At 40.3% G+C, this 13,309-nt stretch overlaps 1 protein-coding gene across 1 annotated transcript in view; it reads left to right on the top strand.

Moving 5' to 3' along the window:
- The window catches only part of ABLIM2 (actin binding LIM protein family member 2), a 121,402-nt gene that overhangs the window by 45,181 nt on the left and 62,912 nt on the right, over positions 1 to 13,309 (top strand). The window contains exon 6 of the mRNA XM_026054822.1: positions 727 to 820. Coding sequence (XP_025910607.1) covers positions 727 to 820 — 94 coding nt within the window. The remainder of the gene's footprint in view (positions 1 to 726; positions 821 to 13,309) is intronic.

Genomic DNA, 13,309 nt, shown 5'->3' on the forward strand with positions numbered 1-13,309 from the left:
TTTTTAGTCTTTGAATTTTTAGACTGTACACTATCTTAAATCCCTTGTGGTAATTAAACCACTTGTGGTGGTAAAATAACTGTTTACTTCATGCATGAACATACTGCAACATCTCTTCTGCTGTTTAGGTTGAATTCGCATAGTCATTACTGGATGCTACAGAGCAGGTTGCCAAGACAGTTAAGCCATGACTGTCTTTAACCATGCCCTGTTGGGAACCTCAGTAGACTTAAGTGTTAATCAAAACTTGGCTTACAACCAGGATAGCCTGCTGAGAAATTACTCTAGGCAGACCAAGCGGAAAGTACAGTTAGATGTCAGGTAAAGAGGAAAAGCATAATATGTAGAATTAATTATTTCTTCCAGAGAGTGGAAAACATGGAATAAGTTGGTGAATAAGACTATCGAAGCAAATGGTGTGAGGTGGTGTGTCTGAGATACTGTTTAGTGTTGTGGCTGGGAGAGAAGAGATTGCTGAATTCGATGACAAAGCAGTAAAGTGGGATTGTGGTGGACTTGGAAGGGGGGGTCAGATATGGGCAGTCAACTACTTCCTATTCATTAACAGTTCAGTTCCTTTAAAAATTAATAGGTCCTGGATTTGGGAGGGAGTAAATCGGTAAACACTGTCTGTTGAAATGTTAACAAAGTTTAGCTGTATAATCTGCCAGACAACCTGTAATTCTATTTAACCTAATCTCTGTATTGCCTGTCTTTTTTCCCTAGAGATGGCATTCCATATTGTGAAACGGACTATCATGCAAAGTTTGGTATCAGATGTGACAATTGTGAAAAGTATATCACAGGAAGAGTGCTTGAGGTAAGGAGGCTCTCTCATTCGAACAAATCTTAAAGTATACAAGGAAACCTTCTCGTTTCCGTGTATTCATATGCTCAAAAATGAGTGATAATGCAACAGTGTAATGTTAGTTTTATGAAATACCAGGAACTTTTTCTATAACCCTTTTCTATTTCTTCTCTTAACGGTTTGATAAGGCAGATACTCCCTAAATTGGATATTTGTGGTACTGGAGAACATTCAGGTAGCAGAAGTAGTAAGTGAACAGGTTATCAGGCACATTTTAATACTTAAGCTAAATTCTGTTGTAAATTCTGCTCTATGATTCCATTTTCCATTCTCCAGAGTTAGTATGAAACTGCTGAAAAACTGCTGAATCATTCAAAGTGTATTTTTGCACTCAGAAATGGGTTATGTTGCAGTTTCTTTGCGAGTTTGTTGTTCTAAAAAGAAAGGAAGATGTTTAGTGTAGGCACATATTTATGCTTTATCCAAAAGTGATTTCCACATAGTTTAGATATGAGTATTTTCCTTCAATCTGCATGTGTTTACGCCTGGATCTAAGTGCATGGTTGTCCAATGTTAAAATTTACCCAGTTTTTCTTTCTGCCTTTTTCCTGTGTCTTGTTAAGTCTTACCAGTTTTGGGGTTAAGATGATTGCTCAGTTCAGTCTTTTCTGTTCGTGAGTTCAGACAACTTGGAACATCCTAAAGGAAGGCTAATTTTTCCACCAGAGAAAGAACTGCTGTTAGTCATGCACAGACTTTTAACTATTCCAAAGGTGGGCAATAATAGCTGTATAAAAAGATGGAGAAGCAAGTGTAAGGAATCAGTGAGTCCATACTCATTGGCATGATACGGCATAATGTTAGTGCGTGAGGAGCTTTTCCATTATCAGATATTTTTATAGACATCCCAGGAAAACAGACTTCTAATGAGGGATTTGAAAGAGCATAAAGACACCTTTTTAGCTATTTACAAGCAGCTCTCTCAAGCTGGAGACATAAATGAAGAGAAAATACAGAGTCTTCAAAAATGCAAGGGGTGACCAGTGGAAGCTGCTCTGTGTTTTCAGAGGAGACATCAGCCTTTTGACATTGAGTAAAAAGTAGTAGGTGGGGCTGGCTTTGACAGCGAAGCCAGTTGCCTCGCATTTGATGTGAGGAAGAAGGAGACAGGTGGATTCACAGAAAAGAATGACGTGGTCAAATTTGGAGTGCATTTACCCATAGCAGGTTGCAGGGAATGATGAATACTCAGGTGGGAGAAGAGCAAAATCTTCAGTTTTACCCATCGCTCTTGGCTTCACAGTACATACAATATTTTTTTCTGTTTTTTTCTGTCCTGGTTCTTCATTGTCTTGCAAAATCTGTACAGAAAAGCTCTTTTTATTTGGTAGAATTTACTCCTAATTTGGTTAAACAATGGCATGTGGTAAGAAGTGGTTAAGAACTAGGCCCTTACTTGGCTCTGTGGATGAAGAAAAGAAAAAAGGTTAAAAAGAAGGTGTGAGTAGTGGCAGTGCTTGGTTTGATTTGTGGGATCTGGGGGTATGTGTGGCTGTATCCGTTCCCTCCGATTGCTTGGAGAGAGCATATTGAGCAGCCTGACAGAATTCCTTGTTTTTAATATAGATGGGCCACAATAAACTTGAGGAAAGATCATTCTTTAAGGATATAGTGGGAGTTTCACTGTGACTGATTGTGTATGTCGTTTCCAGACAAGCAGCAGAATATCCTCTGCCTGTTTGTAGTTCCAGGTGACGATTTTGGTTAGCGTGCGCGCGTGTCCCTGCTTCCGCCTTTCCCCAATGGTGCCCTGATGAAAATGCAGCAATCTTCTTATTTTGATGCTGGTGCAAGCTGGGAGTAACTTTGATTGAAATCAGTGACATTAAACAGTGGAAAAAAAATACTGATGCAGGAGGGATAAGATCCGGAAAATTAGAAGAAGAGGAGGGCAGATAAGTAGGAGAAAGAGGACTTTTGCAGTTTGTAAAAGCACAGTGGTGTCAGAAAATGTCACTAGCAAATAGGCAAGATAGGATGAAGTTAGTATGAAGCAGGCAATGAATATGCACGTTGATCTTCAGTGCCTGGAGGTTTGTTATAGCAATCCAGAAACTTTATGGTCTATAACTTTCTTTCCATAAAATACTATAAAAAGTGGTTGGTTTGTGTACAACAAACATAATGAAGTATAAATATGGATTAATGTCCTGTATTCTGTCAGGTAACACTTGAAGTGGCCACTGAACTCCCTAGTTACTAGTGGAGGACAGTCAGATGAGCAGATAGCGCATGCACCTCATTTCATTAGGAAGCTAGACTAAAAATCATGACTTAAGCAAACAGATTTGAAAGAACACAGAGCCTGTATCCATAGCTAACATTGTTAAGTCATTTGTTGTTTATATTGCAGCAGACAGACTTACTCTGAAGGCTTGGAAATAGGGCTGATCTCTTCGGTTTCTCTAATACCTACCTCAGTATTTTTTTGTCACCAGTCAGCTTGCTGGTCTGTTTACATATCACCTGGTCAGAAGGACAGGAAAAAGAAAAAGTAGCCATGGCTGCTCTACATTTTCAGGGATTTTCACGGAATTGTCTGGAATCCTGAAACATTTTTCAATACTTCAGTCTTTTTATGATATTGAATATAATCTGGAGATTCACAGAAATAATAGGGCAAATAGGGCAATTGCTGTTAAAGAGGGGAAAATTATTGACAGTGATGTGGACTAGTCTCCCAAGGGAGCTACTGCAAGCCATTGCTTAGATCATATTAAAACTGGATTGGACAAGGCACTGGAAAATCTACGTTAGGGTACAGTCCTGCAATGACAAAGGGAGGGGCTATATGACCTAAAAGGATTTTTTCCATCTCTGATTTCTGAGCTAATGTCAGGAGGGCAGCTGCTTCCACAATTATTCTATGCCCAGATTTTTAATATTGCCTCCTTTTCCAACACTTGTTCATTTTCAGTGTTTATTCAGCAGAGGAGGAAGGGAGAGTCGAGTAGTGTCAATTACTGATAACTTATAAAAATACGGCTGTTTTTGTAGATTGCCAGCCAAATACACTGATGATTTAGTTACTTAAATTCTTCCTTCAGCCCATTTGCTGAGGATTAGATCCATTCCATGCAGTAAATGGGCTTAAACACAGGATAGTTCTGTTTATCCCTTTCTTGTTCCTTTTTTCCTCCTCAGTTCACTCTTCCTTGGGAACTTGTACTGAAAAAGCTACAAAAGGAGCTGAGCAGGGATATGCATTATAGTTTTACTTAAACAAAGAGCAGTGCAACTGAAAAAACTGTTTGGGGGGGAAAAAAGGGTTTGTTTTATTGCTTATGGTACAACTCTGTTCCAAATTCAGAAATCGCTAGCATGAAACAACGCAGAAATAAACACATTTTAATATACCAAGCTGTTGATTTTTATAATCAGCCATTTCCCGTTTGTCATGCTGTAGTCTGTTTCTTTGCATCTGGCACTAAAAATATTTTTTTCCCTTTTTCTATATCACAAACAGCTATTTGTTAATTAAAATCTCAACTTGTGCTAATAAGAATGTCATAATGATAGGCAAAATTAGTGTAACTGCCTTTCTAAAAAAGATATACTATGTTCCGCATGATAATTCAGAGCCTGGTACAAACCCCTTGGAAGACAATTTCCATTTATTTGGGGATTTTTAATCGATCTTCTAGTTTTGTTTTCCCAGGAGGAGGTAGATGCAGATTCCCTACCTGCCGGTCCTTCTCATGCGATGTGCTTTGCAGAGGACTGGAAGGCTGGGGCTCCTCTTGGTCCCCTGTGGGGACCATGCCTGGATTCCCTTTTCACAGAAGCAGTGGGGATGGGCAGGGTATGCTTCCAAGGAACTGGGGAGTGTTAGTGGTTTTGCCACTTTAGAGATAGCCTGAAAGGACTGATCTAAAAAGTCCATGGGTCAAAGCAGTCTTTCTTTGGATCTCTGAAGCGCAGGGCTGCTGTGCACAGTAATAAGCCAGAAGGAAGAAGCAACACCATGGCCAGTCAGTCAGGTCTCAGACTACTGAGATTCACAATAGTCCTTCTTATCAGGGTTCATCAAGACAGATGAGATACAAATCTAGGCTATTTCCTCATCTTTGGAGGAAATACTCAGTTGTAAAACCCAGAGATGTAAGAACAGCCAAGCACAGCTTCATTTTTATGTATTGCTTTGCTCCAGTTTTGATTATCAGGCTTGAATATGTAATAGGAATCTAGAAGTAGGCCAGCTCTTTGATAGTGCAAACAGCCCTGTACTCTCTCTTTCACAGACTGATCCACCTTAAAAAACAAATTTATTTCGTTTGTTTTGTAAAACATCGTTTGAAAGAAAGTCCAGAAGTCAAAACTGCTGATAGTGAGAAACTTTATCTCAAAATTAAAGCCTCTGTATTTGTATGTGATCAGCATATAGTTACTAACTCTTCTGATGCTGGTTGATTTTCAGCTTTTTAGATCTTCTCCCTTGCTTTTGATGAACTCTATGGAAAATTTATAGAGAACAGTCTTAGTTCCTCTCAACTTTCATTTTGCCAGACTGAACAAGCCAAATTCACCCGTTCTCTGCTCATAAAATAAGCTCCAGGCCCTTCTGACTACGCTGGTAGGCCTGCTCAGCGCCTGTTCCCATCTGGGATCAACTTCTCTCAGCATGGGCAGCCTTGTACTCCAGACGATGTCTCACCACTACCTTGTGCAATGATAGTAGCCCTTCTTCTAAAGGAAGCACCTTACCTGGCACATCTCTCATTGAGTGTGTCTTTTCTGAGACGGTGTTATGGTGACAGCTCATAGTGAGATGTGACTGGGGGGTGTTTCTCTTCGTCTGTTGTTTCAGCTAAAGATTTCCGAGTTTGTTAGAGGAACCCTTTGTACACAAGGATTACCTCGTGGGGATGGTTCGATGGCAAATGCATTGCAGATTGCGAGGTGGCCAGGCATTACTGCTTAGACGGGGAATGGAAACATGGTGCTTGCTAGGTGGAGCTGCCTGGTCCCTGCCCTCCACGACTCAGTGTTAACGGTCGCTGATAAACAAGCCCATATTCCTTCACTGCTCATTGGTGTTTTGAATTTCATGTGAATAAAAGTTGACAGTGTAACACACGGGAGGATATGCTTTGCAAAAGGTCTCTTGGGGCTTATTTACATGTAACCCAATTGCTCCTTTAAGCACCACGGCATATTTTCAGCTCTAGACTAGACTTCTCTCTTCAACTGTCCCGTGATTTACAGCTACGTGGTTAAGGCTTAAATGTGCCCTACAGGAGCTGGTGAAAATGGCCCTGTCATTTGCTTAAACATACAGATGGAGTCCAGCTGCTGTTTCTGGCATCCTTACAAGGCAGCCTGGTGCTCAATCTACGCGGGGGAAGAAAGGGTTAACATTTTTCTGTTTTATATTTATGTGTAAATGTCTAGGAAGGCATAATCAATATTTCTTTAAATCTATTATCATAGCTGTATGTTGCTTTAAAATGAGGGACCAAATGCAGTAGGCACTAGACAGGGATGAGACTAGAAATGTCAGTTAAAGACTACAGACTAGATATGTCAATTAAATGCCAATTATACCTCAGTGATTTATTAATTAAAAATGAGTCTTTGTTTTGTAGTTTGTCTTTTTGCTTGCCCTAAGGTTGAGCTGTTCTTGTTTGCAGCCACATCTACTTTGTAAATCAATAGCTTTTCCCCTACAAAAGTCTCAGTATAGCACAGAGACGAGACTAATTCCTTGCAGCAGGGTGTACAAATTTCTGCCTGCAGTGTAGAATAATGGTTCATTCTGAAATGTCTGTTAACTTGCTGTTTCACTAACAACAAAACCCAGTGATGTGTGAAAGGTACTTCAGCAGCTTATAATATAGGCATTAATACTGAAACATGCAATAAAAGGGACTCCTTCTACATGAACGAAGTGTTTCCTGTAGCATGGACAACCTTGAAAAGGCTGTCAAAGCAGCAAAAGCATCTAAGTGTCAGTACTATTCCTCAGTTAGAAACTGCTCTCTACGCCAGTTTTCTCCCATCGCGAGAGAAGAAAAGGAAAACTGTTGGAAAAGATACATCTAAATAAATCAGCTTTAGCTCTTGCAAAAGGAAACCAGCTAAGGTAGGAAATATTAACTAGCACTTTGAATGAATAACATTTACTGAGATAAAACACATTTTGCAGTTTGAGAACGGTCTCTGTTTTGGTGCCACTTGCATTTGTCTGGGGCTGCTGATTTGCAAAGGCAGGTTAATCATCATTGCGTAGTGTCTGAATTTGGCTGGGTAAGTGTTAACTGGCAATCAGTTGAATTAGACTGAATATTAAGAACACAGATCATGGTATCTTTTTGCTTTCATACAGGCATAATTAAATGATTATCAACAAGCATAAAAATAGCAGTGAAAATGCGTTTGACCTTAGCTTTTAGCCTTTCCTTTTCTGTAACCCAGTTTTAATATTTTGGATTTGTTCACCTTATCTTTCTTGCACCCTCACCCTTTCCCTCCTTCAGCAACCTCTTCTCCCCGGAAAAAGATAACAGAGTTATACCTATCTATATTAATTATCTGAACTGTTAAAAACTCACAACTGTTGACAAGTCAGGAGAAACTAATAATACTAAAAGGGGCTCTTTACATAATTATTACCCTGTAAGTCAGTTTGGGGGATTATTTAGTAAGAGCTCTGAATAAAAAATTTGCTGATAGCTTCAGCCTGTGCATTTTTACCAAAGTAAAAGATTCTGCAACCTATTTCTGAATAAAACAGAAAAAAAGAAATTTAAAACTTGAAATGAACTGGTTGATACTGAGGTAAGAATGACCATTGCAGGGCTTTTTATTTTTTTTCAGTTCCTTGCTTTCTTTCCTGTCGAGGTTTCTCTTGCATGTACAGAACAGGTCCCTGATATCGTTGCTTGGCACTTGTGTCTGTGTGGGTTTGCGTGTGTTAGAGGGACTTGGAACATAGTTAGATTCTTGAGCCTGGAAGACAGGTGAATGATGTCTACTGCTTCTCACTATGCAAAAATGTAGCATTATTAATCAATTAAGATAGTTTTGCATCAAAACAGTGATCTCAGTAGTCACCTTGTACCATTTGAACTTCAGGTACAAACTGCATACAGCATGCCCATTAGAGAGCCTTTCTAAGCAATGTGTTGCTGTGGTGATGCATTCACTTCTCATGTGATGTAGTACTATTTGCCAGCATTTGAATATATTGACGATGTAAAATTTTGCACTTTTGGGATGTTTTTGGTTCCTCATCATTATACTTTGCATAATTTCTTTGATTTTTGTTTGTCTCCTGCTTTATGCCTTGGGCACACTGAAGGCAGCCAGACTGCTGCTCTGCAGTGCCCTATAACACAACCACGATCCAGCCAACAACACAGCAGCCTCCCTCTAGCTCTCTCCAGTAACCATGACAGTGGCCTAGCACTCAGCCTTGTCTAGCACTCCTAAGTATACTTAACGACAATTGGCTTTGTTGATAAAGTATCTCCAACATATTCCGACCCACGTGACAACTGTTGTCTGTTATTAGCAGGAAAGCAGGCTAGGTGACTCATTTCTTGTATCTTGAAGATTTTTCCCCTGCCAACCTTCAGCATTTTTTTTGTTTCTTTAAATTTGTTTTTCACCTCAAATTAAGAGCTTTTGAATTGTACTTCGATCATGAAAAGTGTTGATGAATCTGCAACTAGCAACTTTCTACTGTCAGGAAGTACTGTTAAAGTCAATTATGCATGTGGTAGTAGCATTTCAGATCCTAGTTTGGGACCTAAAATTTGGAGTTCCAAAATATCAGCCTTTATTCAGACCATAATGAGAGACAGCTTCTGCCCCCAGATGCTTGCAGCCTGGGTCACTGCGACCAACGTGAAAAGAGCAGTGAAGCAGCAAAGCACCCTGAATGAGGCATCAGGTTAGCTGTACTTCTGGCTGTGCTGGCTTCCATTTGATAATATGTGTGATAATGTGATAATACTGCCTCTCCAGGACTGTACAATGTTGGCTGCCATTTCATTCTTCCTGTCTAAAATGGGTGGGCTAAATCCACAGCTGCAAAATTGAGGCCAAGTCACCTTTCTCCTTCTTCACTCCCTCTCCCTGATCAAGGGATGGCAAAAGTGAGAGCCAGCTGCAGCTTGTGTTGGCCCATAAGTGGGTTTTAAGGAGTGGGAGAGGAAAGTTGAAAAGAAATGAAGGAGGTTGTTTAGCAAATGGAAAACAGAAGCCTCTTAAGTCTTGGTGGGTGACAAGAAAAATTTGCAAAGCTGAGTAGAAGACAAAAGGGGCAGCTCACTCATTACATAACGAAGATGACTGAGTGCAAAATTAGTGATTTTAGGTATGTCAAATCATTTTGGTTTACAGGACCATATACCAGATTCAGCAGAAGAAGTACTATTAGTCTTTCTCAGCTTTTGTCTGCCTGCAGCAGGGCTGAATTTGCTCCTGTGAGTCAGAACTTGTTTGCAGATGTTACAGAATGAAATTGGAGTTATAACAGTCCCGATTTTTTTGAATCTTTCTTTTCTTAATTAGTCCCTTTAGGATTTTTTTATTATCTTTGTATTTCTCTCCCAAGCATTAGAAAATTCTCCTTTTGAGAGTCCAGTATATAGTAAGTTACTATCATTCTGAGATAAATGTCCCCACTGGTACATTCAATTCTGCACTTTATACCTGGAAGAATAAAGAGTGTGTGGGAGGCAGTAAAAATGACTCAAATGTGGGTGGGAAGTCTCAAGGCTCTGCAAAGTACAGGGGGATGAGCCAGAACTAAGACAATACGAAATAACTGTACATGTGAGACAGCTAAAGCTGTAAGTAATGCTGCAGGTGCATGTGTTGAACATTTCAAATGACTCTTTCTTGGCGTCTGGTGGGATGACAAATGAATCCAGTAAGGAGAAGTCGACAAGAAGGATTGATTCACAGCATTGCACTACTTTTACACTGGTGTAAACCCCATTGAAAACAGTTTGTTTGCCCTGGCACACTGCTGAAATGACTCAGTGGCGAGTCAGGCCCACTGTGACTAAGAGATTTAGAAAGAGCTATCCTTCACGTTATTCTCTCTTTGTCTCCTCTCTCACACTTTTCTCTCCTCAGCACTGTTAGATAACATAGTAAATAGGTATTTTGCTGACTACCTCTGCCTCAATAATGTTGCCTGTCCCTTCAGGCCCAGTAGATGACATGACAGCTGTTTACTAACCATTATTGTGTGCAGCTATTCCTGAGTAATCCTTCCAGTTCTTCTGTAGCATATGCAAAGTTCTGGCCTTGCTGTAAATGTGAATGGGGATTGCATGTAGTTACACTTAAAGCTAGTAACTCAGCACAGTCTTCTACTCCAAGCAGCAACAGTTATCTGATTTTCTGAGCGTCATCTCCCTTATTTGAAAATACTGGGTAAAGTCCAGTTCATGGAACCAGCATAGTCCACATAATGTGCCGTAGTGTCGATGCAATGGCAGAGTTGTAAGTGCGGCTGTTGAACAACACTTGATGGTGCTGCACTATGCACCTTCTGCGTCCTGCTCCAGGGATTAGAGCATTCACCCAGAAAGGTGAATGCCCGGACCCATGATTTTATTCAGTCGTTAGGACTGAACCCACATCCCACAACCCCATGTTGAATCAGTGTGTATAAGTATCTGAAGGGAGGATGTCAAGGGGATGGGTCCAGACTCTTTTCAGTGGTGCCCAGCGATAGGACGAGAGGCAATGGGAACAAACTGAAACACGGGAAATTCCATCTGAACATGAGGAAAAACTTCTTTACTGTGAGGGTGACAGAGCACTGGAACAGGTTACCCAGAGAGGTAGTGGAGTTTCCTTCTCTGGAGATATTCAAAAGCTGTCTGGACAGGGTCCTGTACAGTGTGCTCTGGGTGACCCTGCTTGAGCAGGGAGGTTGGACTAGATGATCTCCAGAGGTCCCTTCCAACCKCAACCATTCTGTGATTCTGTGATTCTGTGAAGCTGTGGCCAAGAATGGGAGGGTTATATGACCAGATGGGGAACAAGCAAGAACCCCTGATTTCATCTGAGTTAGGTAGAATACTCAGGTAGGAAGACTTCCTGGGCCAGTTCTGTGCTGTTAGGTCACACAGTTACTGGATAATAACTAATCTAGCTCTGGGAGCAGGAGCTAGAACCCTAGTTCAGCCAGAGTCAGTGGGCTGCATTTACTTACAGAAATTGTGAATTTGTCTCCATAAATCAGTGCACTGACTGATTGCATCCGAAAAGCTGAAGTGCTAAATCTCATTCAAAAACTTTATTGAACTTCTTAAAAATAAAAATCTGGAGTTCCATTTTTATATCTCTATTTCATTATTTGTTTTCCATACATTTCAACACCGTAAGGAAGAACAGTTCATTCACATAATAATGTAATACCCTGGTAAAAGCATTCATTTTAGAAATGAATGATGAAGTATAAACATGACAAATTAAATATCATTTAAAGGAGTTCAGTGGTTTTCTACCTTTTTTGATTTGCATATTCCAAAAATTTCTCAGTGAAAGTACATACTCCTCAATGTTGAATTTAAAATGATAGATAATGAATTTTCCTTACTCAGGTTAAGGTGCTCTTTGTCTCCCCAGTTCCACTCGTATGAATCCATAGATGTAGGTGAAAAGCAGTAGAGGATTAATTTTCCAAGGAGTTATATCTTGATTTGATATTCTGTTTTAATATGACATATATAAAGCACATCTTGATTTATTTCAGTGTGTCTTGTGTTCATTTATCAGTGCTTGGAAATGGATGTGGGATATCTGGGGTCGTGGTTGACAGTCAATTAAACATGAGAGGACAGTATGCCCTGGCAGCAATGAAGGCAGTGTACAGGGCTGTCTCAACAGGAGTACAGCCCATAGGTTGTGAAATAGGAAATGATTATTTAGCGCTCGTTAGACCACACCCAAACACCACATCCAGTTTTGGGCCCCAGCACAAGAAAGACATCCATAACTGCAGCAAGTTCAGCAGAGGGCCACCAAGATGGTTGGGGGCTGGAGCACATGTCCTGTGAGGAGAGGCTGAGGGAGCTGGACTTGTTCAGCCTGGAGAAGGGACAGCTTCAGGGGAACCGTTTCTGCAGCTTTCCCATACCTGCCAGGAGGTCATCGAGAACCTGGAAACAGGCTCCTTGCTGAGGTTCATGGTGGGAGAAAAAGAGACAACTATCATAAATTGAAACAGGGACAGTTCTAACTGGATAAAATGAAAAAAAAAAATCACTATGAGGATAATTAAGCATTGCAGCAGGCTGCCCAGAGAGGTTGTGCAGTCTCCATCCTTGGAGGTTTTCAAGACCCGACTAGACAAAGCCCTGAACAGCCTGGTCTGAGTTCAGTGTCAGCCTTGCTTTGAGTAACAGATTGGATTAGATGACCTCCTGTGGTCCTTTCCAACATGAATTATTCTATCATTCTGAGATACACTTGCCCACTCCCTGATTTTAAATGAAATAATGTTTCTACTATTAGCTGAATTATAAAGTGCACCTGGAGAAGTCTCAGTGCCCTATTGAAAAAAATACAGTCCACATGAATGGAAATTATTAAGGAAATGGAGACAAAGTCAAGAAAAGAGAATAATTTATTGTCCAATTAAAGTTTTAAACTTCTGCCCATCTCTGTAGTACCTGAGTATTGTCTCCCCCCCGCCCCCCATACAAATAGCAACTCCTTAAACTTAAAGAGATAACAGCAGTCTTATGTCCTTCATAGAAGCTTTGGTCCTTCTTCATTTCAGGGTGAAAAGCAGCTTGATGCAAAGGCTTACTGAGTGTTGGTCATTTTGTGCTTTGTTCTGTTTCACTTTTACTGAAGAGGTAGTTGTCAGGTGATGACCCAACTCTCCTGAAAATTTGTTTCATATGAAAAACTTTTAGTTAAGAATGCTTTAAACCAGTCTTTCCCTGACTTTGCTTCTGGGTTGTGCAACTGCACTATGCCCTGGCAAAACAGCAGGTTGAGTACTTTGTAGGCTAACTTCCATTATCTTTATTCAGGATAGGAAGTAGACAGGACTTCATTTGGAGATTTCAAAGTATGAGGACAGCAGGATTTGGACTGACCTCGATAGATAAGATTCACTGGTATTAATACACTGTTACAGCAACCTATGTTGTGTTTTGTCCATTAAAATATAAAATGTGCTTCGATGTGATGGAATCATTGCACAAGTTTGGATTTTTTTCTCACTTCCATGAACTCTTTACTCCCAGCAGTAAAAGATGTCAGTTACCACTGTTCATTTTGTATTGATCCTGAGTTATATTTCTGTTAAAGGAAAAAGTTTACTGAAAACTCCTCATTCTCAGGAAAGCAAACAAATAGTTATGAAATTACAGAATCACAGAATCACTGAGGTTGGAAGGGACCTCTGGAGATCATCTAGTCCAACCTCCCTGCTCAAGCAGGGTCACCTAGAGCACATTGCAC

Source organism: Apteryx rowi, unplaced genomic scaffold (genome assembly GCF_003343035.1).
Source record: "Apteryx rowi isolate R43461 unplaced genomic scaffold, aptRow1 scaffold_97, whole genome shotgun sequence".
Taxonomy (NCBI): domain Eukaryota; kingdom Metazoa; phylum Chordata; class Aves; order Apterygiformes; family Apterygidae; genus Apteryx; species Apteryx rowi.